The sequence below is a fragment of the Artemia franciscana genome, chromosome 15, assembly GCF_032884065.1.
Source record: "Artemia franciscana chromosome 15, ASM3288406v1, whole genome shotgun sequence".
NCBI classification, from domain to species: Eukaryota; Metazoa; Arthropoda; class Branchiopoda; order Anostraca; family Artemiidae; genus Artemia; species Artemia franciscana.
In genome coordinates this window covers 21,576,321-21,596,719 of record NC_088877.1, presented here as the reverse complement: position 1 = coordinate 21,596,719, position 20,399 = coordinate 21,576,321, and the positions used below count along the sequence as shown (strand labels likewise).

The 20,399-nt window shown below is 36.1% G+C and overlaps 1 protein-coding gene across 1 annotated transcript in view; it reads left to right on the top strand.

Annotated features, from left to right (window-relative positions):
* The window catches only part of LOC136036178 (uncharacterized phosphotransferase YvkC-like), a 142,161-nt gene that overhangs the window by 10,572 nt on the left and 111,190 nt on the right, over window positions 1–20,399 (top strand). The window contains exons 3-4 of the mRNA XM_065718246.1: window positions 705–843; window positions 13,747–13,864. Of these exons, the coding sequence (XP_065574318.1) occupies window positions 705–843; window positions 13,747–13,864 (257 nt within the window). The remainder of the gene's footprint in view (window positions 1–704; window positions 844–13,746; window positions 13,865–20,399) is intronic.

Here is a 20,399-nt window from a genome sequence, read left to right as displayed (position 1 = left end):
GCTGTAACATTTGTTTTTTTAGAAGCTCAGGAAAAATCCCATGTGTAAGTGATAGATTAAAAATACGCGAGGGGAAATGCTCGACGCCACCTGTTTAACAATTAAACAATTGTAACACAATGGCGAAGGTATAAAAGCAATTTGTGAGAAAAGTTTGCTTTTTGGGCTTAGAGAGAAAGAAAAAATGTGGGGCTGAATAATTTGGTTCCCTTCTGGAATGCAATATATTCGGCAATCTTTGAAGAATTAGTACCGAACTACTTTTACCAGTATTGAACGGACTCTCATAATTTGGGTTAAATATATCTCTTCATATGTGCCCATCGGATAGAGACCCACAAAGACTCAATCACTCATTTGGAAACCAAAACGACAAATACAGCCTTCCACGATGGACATATTGCCGCTTTTGACTCGAACTCAGTACAAGCTTGGATAATTTTCGCTGAGAATCTTTTTCATCTCTTTGTAATGATGAGTGCTCACATTATATTTGCAGCTAATCACGCTTTTGGCGATAAACTCGCATGTCAAATATCCTTAGATTTGGAACTAAGTGGAAGTGTGAGTTTCTTTGCGGTTAGGGTGTTGAGCTGACACTTAGTGAGCCTTTTATATTTCTAATCATAAATCAGGGAGTTGTTATAACTATGAAAACTTAGTACGACATTGGATAATTTTATATAGAATCTATTTCATTTCAGTGCTATGACCAAATTTTCGTATATGGATCAGATGGAAAAGGGACAAGTTTGACAGTTGGTATGAGCAGGAAACTAGGTAGACAAGCAGAAGTATTCCTTATGTTAGTCCTAAAAGACGGCACAAAATACGAGCTTCCTGGTAAGATTATTCAGTTGATAGTTCTCGTCCTCAAAGGTTTTGGTCAGACCAAAGATATCTTCATAAAAAAGAAAAAGCATTCATGAATTCTTAATAAAATACATAGTAAACAGACACTAGTTTTGCGGGAGGTGGGGAATTCTACCCCTCCCACCCGCAAACAAGAAACGGAAACGAATTACATGGAAAATACGCATGTATAGAGAATACACAGTATAGAGAATAGAAAAATATTGACAGTTTGGGGAGAGGAGTTTGTCCGAAGGACCAGCCGCCTTTCTTATATCGTATGCGCGTTTCGTAGTAAGTTCGACCTTCTTACTTAGTGCATATTGGTTAAAATTGTAAGTTAGGTCATGATTTTCTTTAAAATACTAACGAACTGAAGCAGTTATGAATAAGCATTTACAATATCCTATTGATTTCACATGATTAAACTTTTTATGCCCAACTTCATTGTTAAGAGCTTGTTGTAGCTTAATGTGCTTTGCGAATACGGTAGGCTGTGCTTGATTTTAGTATCTAGTCTAGTTTTGGAAAAAATAGCTAACGGACGACGTGAAATTTGTGTGGTTGTATGTGGTGCGAATTAGTAACCAATACTAAATTTACGGATAGCTATTATGACTAAGAATAGTCTACAGACAGAGTTTGGATCTCACTATGGTAGACCTCATTTTGAGGACCTCTGTAAAATAGAAAGGTATGGATCACTGTGACGTCCAAGGACTCCAATATATATTGACTATGGATAGTATGTATTGTAAGCTTTTCTGCCAGGGTGAGTTTCATTCAGTCTTTTGTCATTGTTGCAGCAGTAGCTGCAATCTAGTAAAGGGCGAACCGCAGCCCGAAGTGACCAAAACCTGAAAAACTTGCTGTGAAAAATAACTGCCGCTAATTCAGGAATGGTAATTATTGTTCCAGTTAATCTTAAAAGTAAACGTTTATTTTGAAAATAAATTTATAGTGATTTCGGAAAGAGCCTGAAACCTCTCAAAAATGGTGTCAGATGAAAATAAAATTGTACCATTGAAATCAGTATGTCTAAAACCTTATTTAGGGGAATTACGGTACCCCACTTTGAACAACAAGGAAAATCAATTTTCTGCATGAAAAGCACTTATGTCTTCCTTTTTTTTTATCAGGGCTAGTGGGTTACCACGCCATCATAGAGATATGTTTAGTGGCTCATTCGAACTGAAACTAAAATTGCTAATGCTCTTTTTTAAGTGACCAAAAGATCGGAGGCTAGCTTGCCCCCTCCCCAAAAGGCCCCCTTCCACTAAGGTCTTCCGATCAAAATTCTAAGATAACCATTTTTCAGCATAGTTAAAAGGTCCAATAACTCTGCTTTTGGTGATAACATGACCCTCCTTGTTTCCTAGGGAAAGGAAGGTAAGCTACGTCATTATAACGTTAAAGAATCAATAAGTTAAATCAAGTTACTAGTCTTATGAATTCAGACGGTTGACCATTGACTTTATAATAGAACGATGAGGATGATCACTTTCGTTAATTATTTTTTCAATCATGATTTTGTGGCTTCTACATGATTATATAGAGAGCCTGTCTCTGTTAAGACTGACTGCTTTAATTCTTAACCAATGATGTTTTTCCTACTACTGAAAAAAACATGATTACCAGTCAAAATTTGAGAGATTTAATCTTGATTTTTTTATAATAATTTCTGGTTCAAAAAAAGAAAAATGGCTCTACCATTTTTTCATATTTTTTTTTAAGGTATTCAAAAAGAAATTATGATTTTTTTTTATTTCAGAAAAAAACAAAGGATCGAAATTTTTGACAATCATGGCAATTATTGACAATCATTTTGACAACAATGGGCTCTATTTGGAATGTTCACATACAGCCTAGTATTTGTTATTAGGGAATATTCATAATTATTTAGGACAGGATTTCTGCAGGGGGGGATTATACACGAGAAGAGTTTTCCATGAAAAATAAAGTTTCTGGGGAAACTTTTAAGGATAAATCATACACGGAGGATGGGGAGAGGATTTCCTGGTGTTATTTGAGAAACAGTTATAAATTAAAAAATCGACTCGATGTAAGGTGCATCATTAAAACTTTAAAAGAACAAAAACTATTCCGTATATAAGAACCCCTCCTGAATAAACGACCATGGCAGTGTTGCTTCTACATTCGGTTTAAAGTAAAAATGGGCAAAGATTAATTAAAAGCAAGCTTTTCTGATGGAGCTGAAGATTGAAGTTGAAACTAAAAACGAACACAAACTATTACTTCACAGTCCGTCTAAAATGTGTAGATAAAACTACTGTAAACAAAAAAAACTGATGATATTTCCCTATGTTTGTATGATTATTGAAAACTAGCTGAAAACGCAAAAACCAAGTATAAGAAACAAAAATATTGAACGAGGAGTCAAAAGTGAGTACTTAGTATGAGAACAACAAACTAATCTGAAACGCTCTTCATAGTCTTACACCAGCTGTGATCAGTAATATTTAGTAGACAATTAAAATTATTTTAAAACTTAAACATAAAAAGAAATATTATTTTAACTTCCACAAGGCCAATGTACAGCATAATTGAATAATAAATTGATTTATCAGGTAATATCTTGGTCTCACCAGCTATAAAACCAATAGTGAGTAATGTATGTAGTGTGCTATCTATCGTTACTAGCGGGGGCCTATCCCGGTGTACTATTAGAGTTTCCAATTCCACGAATCCCCTTAATACGTCCAAGCAGTGTGCCTGGTATACTTGGAATCAAAAGAAGTTATGAGCCCCTTGTACATGGTCTGTCGACGATCTGGTCTTACCGTCGATCTAATAGTTTCCGGGATCAAGCATTTGATTTCTCCGGATATTGTAGTAGCACAGCAAAAGCCTCATATTGTAAGAGCCGTATCTCGATGTTCTATTGGAGTGAACCTGACTATCTAGTGAGCATCACGTGATTATTTTGGCCTTGAGTCTTAGTATTAAAAAAGAAAACTGGTCCAACTGATTATCAGTAGTTAAAATGAGCTTGGTTTACAGTTTGATATAGTTTTGGTTTATCAAACACATTTACAATCCCTTTATTTTCAATTCATTTTTCAACCCATGTTGTCAAAACTTTTGATTTCAATCCATGGGTTATTGTATATCCATGGATTTCAATCCATGGATGAATTGTATGTGTTTAAATATCATACACCATCATTATTTTTAAATTTACCCCTCTTTACTAGCCATTCTTGAACTTGTGAATTCTATCCAAGGATCATTTTGAACCTGGACATTCAAATTTTTTAATGGCACTTGGTGCTAACCAAGTGACATATAGGGATCGCAAATTCTGTTGGTCTGTCGTTCTGTCTGTCCCGGTTTTGCTAGTTTAGACACTTCCAGATAAGCTAGGACGATGAAATTTGCCAGGCGTATCAGGGAGCAGACCAAAACAAATTAGAAATAGTCGCTTTCCCGATTCAACCATGTGGGGGGAGGGAGAGAAGTGGGGTGACCAAGTGATCGAACAAGTGATCGAATTTTAATGAAATTTGACATTTAAAAGGATATCGTGTTTCAGAAGTGATGTTTTAAATCCCGACCGGATCCGGTGAAACTGGGGGGAGTTGGAGGGGAGAACCTAAAATATTGGAAAACGCTTAGAGTGGAGGGATCGGGATGAAAATTGGTGGGAAAAATAGGCACAAGTCCTAGATGCGTGATTGACATAACCAGAATGGATCCGCTCTCATTGGGGGAGTTGGGGGGAGGGCTAATTCTGAAAAATTAGAAAAATGAGGTATTTTTAACTTACGAAGGAATGATCGGATCTTAATAAAATTTGTTATTTAAAAGGACCTCGTAACTCAGATCTCTTATTTTAAATCACGACCAGATCCCATGTCATTGGGGGGAGTTGGGGCGGGGGAACCGGAAATCTTGGAAAAGGCTTAGAGTGGAGAGATCAAGATTATACTTGGTGGGAAGAATAAGCAAAAGTTCAAGATACGTGGCCGACATAACTGGACCGGATCCGCTCTCTTTGGGGGAGCTGGAAGGGGGGATAATTCGGAAAAATTAGAAAAAATGAGGTATTCGTAACTTACGAACGGGTTATCAGATCTTAATGAAATTTGATATTTGGAAGGATCTTGTGCCTCAGAGCTCTTATTAAAAATCGCGACCAGCTGCGGTGACGTTGGGGGAGTTGGAGGGGGAAACCGAAAGTCTTGGAAAACATGGAAGTTGAGGTATCTTTATCTTACAAATGGGTGATCGGATCTTTATGAAACTTGATATGTAGAAAGATTTTATGTATCAGATGCTCTATTTTCAATACGAATCTGATCCGGGGACATAGGGGGCTGGAGGGGGGAAACAGAAATATTAAACCGGAAATCTTGGAAAACTCATAGAGTGGAGAGATCGGGATGAAAATTGGTGGGTAAAATAAGCAAATGTTGTAGATACGTGATTGACGTAACTGGACTGGATCCACTTTCTTTGGGGGAGTTGGGGGGGGTCCTTTGCTCTGGCGAGTTTGGTGCTTTTGGACGTGCTAGGACGATGAAAATTGGTAGGCGTGTCAGGGACTTGCACAAATTGACTTGATAAAGTCGATTTCCCTGATTCGACCATCTTGGGGGCTGAAGGGAGAGGAAAAATGAGAAAAAATGAGGCGTTTTTAACTTGCGAGTGGGTGATCAGACTTTAATGAATTTTGATAGAAGGACCTCGTGTATCAGAGCTCTTGTTTTAAATCCTGACCAGCATTAAACCTCTGATTTTCCTTTTAAATCAATCCATTATTTCTTAGAATTTTCTAGAACTCATGCCTTTTTAGCTCTTGGCTCTTCCGGCCTCGTCACAAGTGCCATATGAGCTTTTAGCTCTTGTTATTAAATAACATTAAATATACAAATAAATATTTCCTAAATATTCTTCTTTCTTTTTTTTTCATTCTCATGGTTAGTGAGGGGGGAATAAATGAATATTAAAACAAAACTTTATTCTATGCCTATGTAGATTCCTCACCTCACAAAAGAGCAAGGAACAATGAATTATTGAAGTCTTTTTTTGGGAAGAGGACTGTCAGTCTCCTTATCATATAGATCTGACAATATTAAGTTACCTATTGGCCGTGGTCGAGGAGATTCTTAATCCTCAGCAACCGCGCTTCTCCGCCATGATAGCCATGAACCCATCATCAACCAGCTGTTCCATTAAAAATGTATGAAAAAATCTTCTCTCTATCTTATTTTGTGGGTGTGTCTATTTGTGTGTATGTGTGTGTGTTATTTAAAAATTACTAGCAATAAGGTTTAAGATAATATGAAAATAGGAGCTATTAAATTTTTTTTTTCGGGTTAATAAAAAACCGCGGTTGGGAGGATTGTATGGGCGCAGCCATGGCAGTGCTTCTTCAATCAATTTCAAGCTTGCAATTGAAGACAAAAAAGATGTGTTGGGGACTTAAGGGTAAATTTGTTGAGGATAGTGTTGGAGGGATATCAGTCCGTGATCATGATCATTTGAACGACCCAATTTTTCAGGGGGTAGTAACTTTCGTAGACTGACCAATAAATCATGTCCTTTAAACATTAAACTGCGATATTTTCTACCTGTTTATGGACGATTCCATCTATGATTTGAAATTCATATTACCGGCGTGGTACGTTTGCAGAGAGGTGAAGTTGTGGATTGTGCTTGGGTAGATGGTTTTTCATATATCGTATCCAATCATCTAAAAAGCTGCTACCCTTAGAATTCCTATCGAAAAAAAAAAATAGACAATGGTAATACGTGGTTGAATACAATCTGTTATTAGACTCCTATAGTTTCTTCCTTAAATCCCTAAGCCAATTAATTCAAACACAGAAAAGCACAGATTTGAATTGTTTCCCCCTTCTTAAATAACGCTTTCCAGGTGATGAAGTGTATGATTGAAGTGTAAGAAAGGGTGTAAAAATAGGAGATTATTTTAAAATGTTCCTGGCAAGAAATGTATTGACATTTTGGAAATTGTGTGTAAAAACATGGATAAAATCTGTCTGGACTTTGGGTTAGATTTGAAGTATTATTTTTCAACTCCTCATATGGTGGTGGATTTAATAAATAAAACCAGCAAAGTGTAAATAGGCTTGATTACCGACGTGGTCCAGCATCTTTTTTAGAGAGATCCTTAAGGGGAGGGTATGTTTTCTACGGAGATCGTAATCTGGAAACTGACCTGACTGGACACTGCTGAAAATTTGGATGCAGTTTTTCTGGATATGAACTCCCTTTATCCGGCGGAAATATCTCAGTACTCTTTGCTGTAAAATTTCCTGACATTTTCTTAATTGGTGGTAAATACAAGTAGAACCTCATAACTCAGTAAGTATATTTTGTTTTCCCGTTCATAAAAAGACCAGTGACTGAGGACTCCTTGAGTTCATATAATATTTCTTTGGTAGAGGATGGAGGTGGGAACTGGAAAAATTCAACCAAAAACTTATTACCGACCTTCATCCAAAACAGAATATAGTTTCACATCAATTCCTTTCGAGATGGATGCTAGCCAACGGTCTCAAGGTCACAAAGATACATAGAGCCCTTCAGTTGAATCAAAACCATATTTGAAGACGTTTATTGGCCCTTTTGTCAGTAAACGCTCTGAAGCCAAAGCGGAGATTGAAAAAGTAACCTTTAGACTCATTTTAAATTCATCCTTCGGTATGTGAGAGTCTGTGCAATAGGAGTCATTCTGACGTTGTAACCGAACTGAATCATTGCCGATCCTAACTTCACAACTTTTACCATTAAAACCTCCAATATGTTCTTTTTAGAAAGGAAAAATGAAATTTTATTTTAAATATAAATATTGCTGCTGATAGCCCAATTTTTAAAGAAAAACAAACTTATACTGTAATTCTATTACAATATATGTAGGTGCAATGTCCTGGAGAGGGTCAAGTTCAACATTATTACGGGGATATTTTTTCAGTTTTTCTGTAAGTCAAGACTGACAATTTATTTGATGATTTCAAAAATGGTATGTACATTAGCTCTCGAACGGGGTTTACCAATTTTGATTTGGCCAAAGCCTTCGCAAGGGATCCTGACTAATGGATAATTCCTCTGGGCTTGGTCCGCTTTGACGGGTGTTTTTGGGCTGAAAAATGTCTTCCTAGTTAATTTATCTACTATGGGTTGCATCCTGTAATAGTAGCACAATATTTGCAGGCATGAATATATAAGAGTTGGAAGTATTTGGCTTGGGACTGTCTGTGCATGATTTCAACTCTTATTGATAAAAGAGGATCACCAAGTGCTGAAAACCATGTTGTGACCACAATTGGCCAAGGATTGTACGAACCTCTTTTACACGATTAATGCAGGACTTCTTAAGCCTCCATTCACATCAGATGTTCCAGAGACTTTTTGCCTTCTGGTTCTAAGCCGGATTAAGCAGTTTGGCTTATGCTTGAGAAGACATGTTGATCCCTTTTCTGCACGGGTATCCGGGATCATTGCTTTTCCTGAGCCCAAAATAATTTCAATGCTTTAAATATTATGAAAATTGAAACTTTGAATGCCACGACGTTAAAAAAGAATATCATATCGAAATTTTGACTGAAAAATTTAAAAGATTCGAACTGGAGTTATTGGGAGTTTCAGAAGCTCATATCCTTGGCTACGAAGCATGAAATTAGATGATATGGAAGTTTTTTACTCAGAAAAAGAAGGATGGGGTACACAGACAGGGATTAGGCTCATGATGACTAAAAAAGCTGCCAAGTGTTGTCTAGGCTAGGAACGTGTTATTAATAAAAAAATATTTGCTCATTTTATAACTGAAAAGTTGGGGGTATAAGTTATAGAAGTATACGTCCCTGTTGAACCTACTCACTGAGATATTAGTGACTCGGATGAATTCTACTTACAGTTATGGGGGTATAAGTCATAGAAGTATACGCCCCTGTTGAATCTACTCACTGAGATATTAGTGACTCAGATGAATCCTACTTACAGTTACAGGAGCAAATAGACAGGGTCTCAGGTAGAAATATAGTATTTTTACTTGGAGATTTTAACACCCAGTTCGGTAGAAATAGGTATAGATAGTAACCTACCCTAGGTAAATTTGGTGTAGGAAAAGAAAACAGTAATGACTACAGACTTTTACGATTTTGTACATATAACAATCTGGTTATTACCAACACGGTGTTTGTTCATAAAATGGCCCATAAGTTGACATGGTATTCATGTGATGGTAAGACATTAAATCTTATTGATTATGTCATAGAAAAACTGAAGATTGAGAGGTTCAAGGCAAGATACTACGGTATATAGGAGAGCTGTTTTTGATGTTAAAAGTAAAGATCACCATCTAGTAGAGGCTAGGGTTAATTTAAAGCTGAAATTTCGGAAGGGTAGCTACCTCCCGGTAAGCTGTTATGTTGGTAGACTCCAGGATGATAATTTGAGAGAAACTTTCCAGGAACGGTTGAATACTAAAACTGAGAGTTTAAAACTTGATTATGTGGAATATGGTTGGAATAAATTTTGGAAAACAATTTATGAAGTTGCTAATGGAGTCTTAGGGATAAAAGTTAAGATTGCAGCTAGGAATATTAGTGAAAAAGCTTTATATTGAATAGAGAGGAGAAGGGGTTTGTACGAGAAGTATCTAAGGGATAGATCATATGAAAACAAAAGGAATGTAAAGAAAGTGGAGGAAGCATTAAAATATGAACTAAGCAGGTGTGAAGTCGAGGCCATGGAAAAAACTACCAAGGATCTGGAAGATGCAGCTATACAGTATAATTGTAAAATATTGTACTGGCATGTTAATAAATTGAGAGGGAGTAGTCAATTCGGACTTTTCCCAGTTAAAATAGGAATAGCGCCACAATTAGTGACAAGGAAACAGTTAAAGAGAAATGGGTGGAACGTCTTGAGAATGTGATAAACCGACATACAGCTGCTTTCTTAAACGATATTCCAATGAAAGGAGGGAAATCAAAAAGAAGAAATTCAGACTTGGCGATACAGTTTCAATCAATCAAACTACTAATGTTTTTTAAAAAAGGGAATTATTTATGGTCCACCAAACTTTTTAAAGTGTCCAGAGTCTTAGGCACTAAACCCATAACTTATCGTCTATGTGACGATAAAGATCTTAATGTTCTTGGCGGTTTTTATGATTATAAATTACAAAAAGTTAAAACCAAAAGAATTTATCAGATTGAAAAAATATTAAAGAGTCGTACTCACAGGGATAAGAGAAAGTTGCCTGTTCGGTGGCTAGGACTCAACTGTTTGATTCTTTGATTTGATGTCTTTGATTCTTAGGTAGCCACTAAAGACGTATACAATGCCAAATGATTTCTATGTAACTTTTATGTCTGATGTCTGGTATCCCTCTAACCAAACCCCTCAAACCAAAGAAACGTATCAGATTAAAAAAAATTTTAAAGAGTCGTACTCGCAGGGACAAGAGAAAGTTGCTTGTTCGGTGGCTAGGACTCCACTCTTTGATTCTTTAAGGACTTTGATTCTTAGGCAGCCACTGAAGACGTATACAATGCCAAATGATTTTTATGTGACGTTTGTGTCTAATGTCTCTGATCTCCTCTACGCTGATTTCAACAAAACTGGCAATTTTGGACAAAACTCTTTCCTGCCATTCTATTCAACGACGTCAAGTATGAAGTTGCTCTTGTCGACTGTATTCTAAAAATAAACAAAATATCCTGAGATAAGACTGTACAGATGAGATAAAAATTAGACCACACGATCGGCCACTCCTTGTTAACAATGAGTGAATAGAAACACTTAACTCTGATGAATAGCCTTATGTCAAAGTAAAATTCAAAGAATTTGGTTGTATGACTGATTTGTTTTGCATAATCAGTAGAAAAATCTCTTTTCATAAGACTAGTGCTTTCCATTTCGCCTCTTCAACGGACCATTACAAGATTTACATTACCTCTCCTATTGATAATGAAATGATTCTTTTCAACGATAACCTGAGAGATGTTCTTGGTCTTAAGCAGATTGCAATTAATGGTAGAAGTGCGAGAACTGTCAGTGGATGGATCGTGTTATTTTGCAGACTATGCATCCGGTTTCTCCTGGGAAACTTTTATGTATCCTTTGTTGAGACAACGAGAGTTGGCAATAGCAATGTCCCCTCTTACGTGCTCTCAAACGAAAAACCACACAGGTTTGCATTTATCACTAATAAAGTATTTTCAATATGTACCTGTAAACACTTTGTATTTAGAACTCTATCAATAAACATTAAGAAGTGAACTAGGTGATCCTTTAGCAATAAAGGAAGGTTTGGGTGTGATTATAAATCATTTGCGACCCATTCAACGAGATGGCTAATAAAAAATACATTTGTTTGTCCCGTTATTGATATGCTACTATTCTTAGACCACGAAAATCGGGTCACAGAATGGAATATTACAAAAATCGTTCGTAAATGATGGGCTATGGTCTTGGCAATTGGTTTGCTAAGTTTTTTTTTACACTTCACTACTCCTGGCTAAAAAATATATTGCTCCATTGCCGTGGTTTTTTTCTCTAAACTACACGATTGGGAGGCTGGCTAAGATTTTATAGAAAGTATTTCACAAAATATCAGGTCCAGTGCAGGATCTCTTCAAAGTAGAAGAGGTTTAAAAAGGTCAAAAACACCTCAACGCTCAGCTGTCTCTACTGAGGTTAGAAACAAAAGACACCAATCTTGTAAAAGAATAAAAGATACCAATAAGAAAAATTGTAAGATCGAAAAACGATTTTTTTTTCCTAGACGAAATGACATATCTACCGCACAAGCAATTCCACCCCCACAGTTACCTTATCTCTAAATTTTTTCAATGCGGAAAGTGTAGATGTCAGGGTAAAATATGTCTTCTATGAATATTTCTACCCACAACAACCGTTCTCTGAAAACCTACATTTTAAAATTTATTCCAGTGAAGGCTACTTCATAGATTTATCACCCCCAATTATTCAATTTCAAATACTATATTGGGGAGAGTATTCTTCGTATCATCACAATCAGCTGCTTCAAGCCGCAATAGTGTAAAAATGCTCATTTTTATGATATAACACTTTCGAATAAAACTTGAATCAATGTAAACTAACCAAATGTCTATATGGAACTGTGATACTAAGTAACTCGCCCTCAAACTTTTATACCAACACTCAAGACCAAAATGATTACGTGATGCTCAGCAGTTGGCTAGGAGCGCTCCATTAGACCAGTTGAGATACGATTTTCAAGATATGAGGCTTTTGCAGTACTACAAAAATGTTCTTGACAATCAAATGCACTGCTTCCTGAAACAGCTATCTCAACGGGAAGACCAGAAGTTTAACTCACCATGTTCGGGTGGCTGGTCTCGCATACCCCCTTTGTGTGTCGTCGGAATAGATGGGTATGTGTGTCCTAAAAATAGAGGGTATGTGTGTCGTCGCGGTGCCTAAGGGGATTCCTATTCATACAACTTTGAATTGAGAAAATCCCACTTTATTATTAGTCGAAATGAAGAACACATAAACCATAGTAAGAACTTTGAAAATCTGGTTATTTCTGCCTATCGAACGGAGAACTTTCAAATATATATTTTATAGCTAATCTATAGTTCTAACACTATCAAGACGGCTACATTTTGGACTTATCTTCAGAATGATCATGAAATGTCCTTTTAAGGACCGAAACAAAAATTCAATCATTGGACGGAGCTCATTGTGCACAAATGACACCAAATTAAACAAAAAAGAAGGAACAATCCTAAAATGCTTTATTTTTTTGAGAAAGTGTCCTTAATCGGTTTGCATTTACCGTACCAAAACTACAATTTGGGTATTTTTTTCAGTAAAGCGCTAGTTTTCCTTAGTCATGCAAACATGGGGAATTATCATCACTTCGTTTATTGGCCCTGGTTTTATCGATAAGTGTTAGATAGACTGTGAATCAATTATTATTTTTAGTCTCAAGTTTTAACTTCGCCTTTTATTTCCCTCAGAAAAAACTTTGTTTTGTTTAATTAATTACTAGTATAAGATGAGAGCTAAACCGCAAAAAGATTCGCTTGACGTGTAAGTCAATCAATCAGTAAGACAAAAAGGGTTTACTAGTGAAGCAAGTAAAAGTCAAAATTAAGCGTCAAATTGAAAAAATTGACTTGAAAACTGGTCAGTAAAACTATTTAATTTTTTATTCTCTATTTTATGTTTACTCATTTAATTATTTTATTTATTTAAGTTATTAAATCATTTTATTAATGGCTGTGGAGAATCATTATCCTTTTGTAAAAATGCGTGCCAGTATTGCAAGTCAGTGTTGCATATACGACGAAGTATATTTTGATCTGTCTCTAAGGGGGGGAAGGGTATTCGGGTAATAAAAGAATATTAACTGAGACGCTAATATCGTCCATATGCTGCATATGTCCGAGCTAAATCCACCGTTATCTTCGTATAATTTTGCTTCCTTATCACCAAATCCATTAGTTTTTGAATTGTCCAATTTAAGTTTATTTTTTGAGGCTGTTACTGCTTTACCTATAGCGCTCCACGGCATCTTGCTGTATTTTTTGCAAAATTTGCAGTTTTTCAACATACTGCTTATTCACGAAAATTTCAGCTACCCACACTTTCGGTGGTAAACTCCCATATCAATCATCCTGAGATTCGCAAATCTACAAAACTTAGGGGAAGTGTCAGTTTCAGTGCGGATTGGGCTATGAAGCTTGTGCTTAGTGAACAGTTCTAATTTTTAATTATAATAAGGGAAGTTTCTATAATTTTGGAAACTCAGGATAACCTTGGATCACAACGAAGTTGTCAAATATAAATAGCTTCTTTGTCTTTGGATTTTTTGTCTTTGTTTTTTTTTCAAAATTGAATTTTTCGCTTCAGGTGCTCCAGATACCTCTGTTTTCAACACTGACGAAGACATTTTTTCTGCTGCTGGGATACTCCTAGAAGTTATTGAGCCCTTTAGGAAATGGAGAATCTGTTTCAATGGTTTATTGAAGTAAGTACATAGAACGTTCGTGCAAACTTATTTAAATTAAACTGAAAAGGCAAGAATTGGACGAGAACACAAAACGTTCAAAACAAAATATAAGCTTTTCCCTTGATTTGAGGAATAAAATGCAAGATTTTAGTGGAACCTTTTACTTGAGTTTGAGATTGCAGTCCGAGTTATATATTCAAAATAAGTGATATCCTCTCCATGTTTTCCATGACACTCATTGTACAAATGGAGCTACTAATCCCTAAAGACGTTATAATGCCCACCTGGATCCTACGCAATACTATTGTGCACCTGTAACGGTATTGTACACCTACGTCATAGAGTTTGCTTACTTTTGGTTGTTATGTAATAGGAAATGTACACTTTGGTTGATATATAATAGGGTGTGAGTGTTACATGATAGGGTTTGTTAGAGTCCATTAATCAAGCGGAGAATTCCTGGTTGTAAGTGAGGGGGCACATACACGTAGGTATTACGTAATGATGGTGAAAATGTATACTATAGTGTATATATGGCAATACTATAGTGCTCCTGAAACAGAAACGGTATAGTGTTTGTTTCCTTTTGGTTGTTATGTAATAGGGAAAGTAATATCGAGATAGGGAATGACATAACGACAGCGACATGTTTGTGTTAAGTAATGACGGTACACACATGGATGTTACGTGATGTTGGCGCATGGGTGACTGTTGCATAATGGCAGTGCACAGGTAGGGGTTTACGTAATAACTCTGCACACATGCGTGTTATATAATACTTTAAGAATTTTTTCTGGATTTTATTTTCTTTACAGTGTTTTTTTTTGTCAGGCAACCATTATCATCTAAAGAATTTCTTTCCGAAGTAGAACTCGAAAAGGATAGGGCTAAAATCTAATGGCACACTAGGCAGGCTGACCAAGAAAGCCTTCAAACATGCACACGTATTATTATTGGTGCGGTCCAGACTGTTTTATAGGAATATTTCTTGAAAGGTCCAGCGTTCATTGTCACGGAACTGGGACAAGCGGACATGTTGAAGCTCCTCGCCTAGTTTCAGGTAGAACTGCTTTTCCAGTTATTTACGAGGTGCTAAGCTGTGGATTAAGCCTTTTCCATGTACCAAGGAATTAACCATTAGTCAAATTATATATGAGCTATGTGTGGGGTTGCTTGGTAAATATACCTTCGAAACACTGATATTGACAGAATTAAAATTGCCAATAATTGTTTTTGTTTTTTTTTAGCTTCGAGATCATGATATTATGTTGTTTTATTGTGTATGAATTATTTATGTAAGTTTTTTTCAGCACACGGTTTCATCCTCTTGCTTATTATAGATTGACTTTTTGTTTTTGTCTTTTTTTGTTCTGTGTTTTTATTACTTTTTTCTCTCTTTTATTTTTGTTCCTTTTTTTGTTATAAGCATGCTCTCGCAAGTGACTCTTTTGTTGTGCTAGCGATTGATTTTGTCTCTCTTATTTTTTGGATAATAAATTGTTATTAGTACTAACATTTTGATTCGACTAATACTTTCAACATGATAGCATATAGCTCGCAAGGAGAATCCCTTGCTCGTGCCTACTAGAATGATTAAATGAATTGTGGGTTCCCATATGGCTGCAGTAATTATCATGCACAGGGGAAAACCGATTACTAGAAATTACTTACATTTGGCATGCACCCGCATTTTAAGTAATACCTTGGAGAGTGTTATCAGATAATGTTGGGACCTGTTTATAACATTTTTTTAGTAATAGAGTCTTTTACTCTATTGGAACCTGAATGTGCTATCAGAGATGAAATAAAAGCGAGAGTATCGTTATGGGTAGAATATGATACACCTTCATACATGATCAGAAGTTTTTCTTCTCCTCTTCGCTACACAGAATTTTACACTTATATTAAGGGCAATTTCGAACGAGCAGGACCACTGTTTAAAACATTCAATGCATGTTTTCTTTGTTGTTAAAACATCAACTCCTTTACTTTGCACTCCTCAAAACGAAGATTTTTTGTGAAATTAAAATTTCATGCATCTTTTAAAAGAGGCTTACACGGTTTGAGAGACTCTGTTGCCTGATTCCGTATGGTTTCTCTTTACTTGGCACTTATTAATAAGTGATGATTTTTTGATAAATAAATAGTTCGTCTATCTTTTAAAAGAGCTTTAAGGGGTTTGAGACACTCTGTTATCTGATTCCGTGTGGTTTTTCTTTACTTAACCATCATTAAAAAGCGAAATTTTTTGTTAAATAATTAATTCTTGTATCTTTTGAAAGAGCCTTACGGGGTTTGAGAAACTCTGTTGTCTGATTTCTTGTGGTCTTTTCTTTACTTAACACTTATTAAAAAGTGAATATTTTCTGTTAAATAATTAATTCTTGCCTCTTTTAAAAGAGCTTTACGGGGTTTCAGAGACTGTGTTCTCTGATTCCGTGTGTTTTTTCTTTACTTGGTGCTTATTGAAAAGCGATGATTTTTGTTATGCAAATTTTGAGTTCTCGAAAGTGGTCTCGTATTTAGATGGTGTATCACTGACGGTATGCCTTGCAAAAACATGAACAAATGGATTTAAAGCATAATTTATCATGAAAATGTCTAGAAAATTTCGTAGAAATGATAATATGTATTATAGGGATGTAGCGGGTGAGGCACATATTGCCCTGGTGGCGTGAATTGCTTAGACTAACATGTTCTATAACTCAAAGTGAAGCTGAGTGGTGTTAAAATAATTTTTTGGTGGAGGGGGACTGAAACCTTACCCTCAGTTAATAAAACGAGCCATTTTCACTAAGCCCTCTCAGAAATAACTCTTATTAAGGTTTAAATTTATCTCTAATAACAAGCTTCCCCCCTGATAATGGTTTGCTAGGGGATGGGTCGGCTGCATATTGTCAAGGTGGCGTGAATGTACATAGTCTTGGCTCAAAAGGAGCTTGGCAATTTCATAACAAAAATCTTCGCTTTTTAATGAGTGTTAAGTAAAGAAAACCACCCGGAATCAGAGAACACAGTCTTTAAAACCCCGTAAAGCTCTTTTAAAAGATACAGGAATTATTTATTTAACCGAAAATCTTTACTTTTTAATGAGTGCTAAGTAAAGACAAAAAAGAAACGGAATCAGACAATAAATTCTTACAAATCCTATAAGGCTCTTTTGAAAGATGCAAGTATTATTTACTTAACAGAAAATCTTCGCTTTTTCATGATCGTTAAGTAAATAAAAAACCTCACGGAATCAGATAACATAGTCTCTCAAACCCCATGAGGCTCTGCTAAAAGATTCAAAGATTACTTATTTAACAGAAAATCTTCGGTTTTTAATGAGCAATAAATGAAGAAAAATGACACGGGATCAGACAGCATAGTCTCTCAAACCTCGTAAAGCCCTTTTAAAAAATACAAGAACTATTTATTTAGTAATAAATCTTCACTTTCTAATGAGTGCTAAGTACTAAGCAAAAAAATCCACACGGAATCAGACAACAGAGTCTGATTCCAGAAAAGGTACAAGAATTATTTATTTAACAAAAAAATCCCCTCTTTTTTAACGAGCGCCAAGTAAAGACAAAAAAACGGAATCAGGCAGCAGCGACTCTCAAAACCTGTAAAGCTCTTTTGAAAAACAACACAGAAAATTTGCACTTTTGAATGAGCGTTAATTAAAGAAAACACCAAACGAAATCGAACAACAAAGTCTCTCAATCCCCGTAAGGTTTTTTTTAAAGATACAAGGATTATATATTTAACAATGGATCTTCTCTTTTTAATGAGAGTTGAGTAAAGAAAACACCACACAGAATCAGACAACAGAATCTCTCTAACCTCATGAAACTATTTTAAAAGACAGAAGAATTATATATTTAACAAAATCATCAGTTTTTAATGAGTGCCAAGAAAAAAAAATACATACGAAATCAGACAACAGAGTCTCTAAAACCATGAAAAGCTCTTTATACAAGAACTACTTCCTTAAGAAAGAAATCCTCGCTTTTTAGCGAGCATCAAGTAAAAGTGTTGACGTTCATACAAAGAAGAAAATGTGCAATCAGTGTTTCAAACTGCGGTTTTCTCGTTCAAGATTGCCCTTAATATAAAAGTAAAATTTTCTGTAGTGAGAAAAGAAAACTTTTGATTATGTATGAAGGTATACCATGTTCTACCCATAATGACACTCTCGCTTTTATTTCATCTCTGATAGCCCATTCAAGTTCCAATAGAATAAAAGACTCTATAACTAAAAAAAGTATTATGAAGAAGGCCGATATTATCTGATAACACTCTCTAAAGTGTTACTTAAACTGCAGCTGTATACCAAATGTAAGCAATTTCTAGTAATCGATTTATCGCTCTGCATGTCAGTTATTGCAGCCATATCGGAACACACAACGCATTTAATCATTCCAGTATGCGTGAACAAGTGATCCCCCTTGCTTGCTCTAGGTTATCATGTAGAACGTATTAGCCAAACCAAAATGTTAAAAAGACTCTTATAGCCCACTTGTCTAGCGCTTCATTCTATGATATCCCTGTCCCTTTCGAATCCTAATGCAAACAAAAATCTTTAGATTATAAAGGTTACCCGAGAAAAAAAGAAAAATGATCTGCAAGAAAATGAAATCCCGAAAAAAATATCTTTAAGTATTATGTAACACTCGAGTGTTCAGTGCCATTACGTAACACCCAACGTTTGGACTGCCATTATATAACAGTAGCATTTATGAAACCATTACGTAAGACCCACGTGTGCACCGTTATTACGTAACACTCACTTGTGTCCTGTCATTACATAATTCCCAATAGATCTAGCAAGTCACATAAGATTATGCCGCCCCAAATAAATCAATAAAGTAACGCGAGATTGCTTCCCATCCCTCATATCCACGATCATTACGTAACAACCTCGCTTTTTTCTCCCTTAACTTAAAACCGGGACTCCCCAGCTTGACTAATGGACTCTGACAAACCCTATTATGTAACACCCAAACCCCTCTTACATATCAAACACAGTGTACATTCCCTATTCCGCAGGAGACATCTTTATCTCGAAGAAAACATTCCCTATTACGTAACAACCAAAAGAAAACAAGCTCTATGACGTAGGTGTACTATACAGTTAAACGTGCACTACAGTATTGCGTAAGACCCAGGTGCGCGTAATAACGTCTTGGGGGGTTAGTAGCTCCATTTGTACACCCCCTATGGGTGTCACGGAAACCAAGGATATGATGCTACTAACAAACTGTTTTTATGGCACTTGCTATTAACCAAGCGACATATAGTGATCGCAAATTCTGTCGGTCTGTCGGTCGGTTTGTCTGTCTGTTCTGGTTTTACTAGTTTAGGCACTTCCAGATAAGCTAGGACGATGAAATTTGGCAGGCTATGCCTCCGGGGTGCCATACTCCTACAGTCGTCGGGGCAAAGAATATAAATTATTCAATTGTTACACCATGAACATGCAGAATTTTTATCATTGGGAAAGCGATGAATGTTTAATTCTGAAAAGTCCTAAGTTATTGAGATGCAATTTTGGGTATGTTGAGCTACATCACAAGACTATCTGCATCCAAGTTATCAAAGAAGTGTATCTGCAATATCTTAAGAATGTTAAGGGTATGTAATTTTCAAGGCCACTTCTACTACTACCACTACTACTGTGGTGGCAAATGCGAATGGTTACGACTGCGACTGTGACTACTTTCGACTGAGACAAGTTGTGACTGCGACTGTTTCGATCTGATACTATATATACTTGTGACTACTGTCGGGGAATGCTAAACAAAATTAAAACACTAGGTGCATGCTGATTGTCAAAAGGGCGCATTAGGAATATCTCAGGAATGGGTGAGGGTATTAAGATGAAACTCTCAGGGCGTGTTAAGTGGTACTTTATCCTTCAAAGAATGCTGAGGAGGATGTTAAACTAAATAAAAAAAACACTATGTGCATCCAGGTTATCATAGATATCTGCAATATCTATGGAACAAAGGCTATGAACTTTAAACCTTCAGGACTACTATTGTTACTACTATAGTGACTGAAACAGTGACTACATGCAACTGTAATTTTTTTTAACTAGTAGTAGTAGTAGTATTGGTAGACAGGTTTAATAGCAAAAACTTGACAGCTATCGCTGATTTGTGTTTCTTTACAACATATACAAAATCAAACTACACTTGTAAATATAAATCAAACTGTTCTAGAAACTGTTAGAAACACTGTTCTAAGTGCTGAGGGCAGCCAAACAGGGCACGCATATTCCAGAATGGGGTGGACATACGCTATGTATGCATACTTAATACTCTCTGTGTTTGCACTGAACCTACGTATACCGTTTAAAGTCTGTAGACTAGCGTTTGCACTTTTAACCACGTTTTCAATTTGTGCGGCGAAGCTGAATTCATTGGAGAAAGTAACTCCAAGGATCTTGATACTGCTTGTTAGAAGGAATGGAACATTTGGCTCCATAACATCACTTTTTAGCGGTTTAAAGCGCACTATCTTTGACTTGTTCACATTAATCTCAAGATTTAGCTCCGCGCACTCT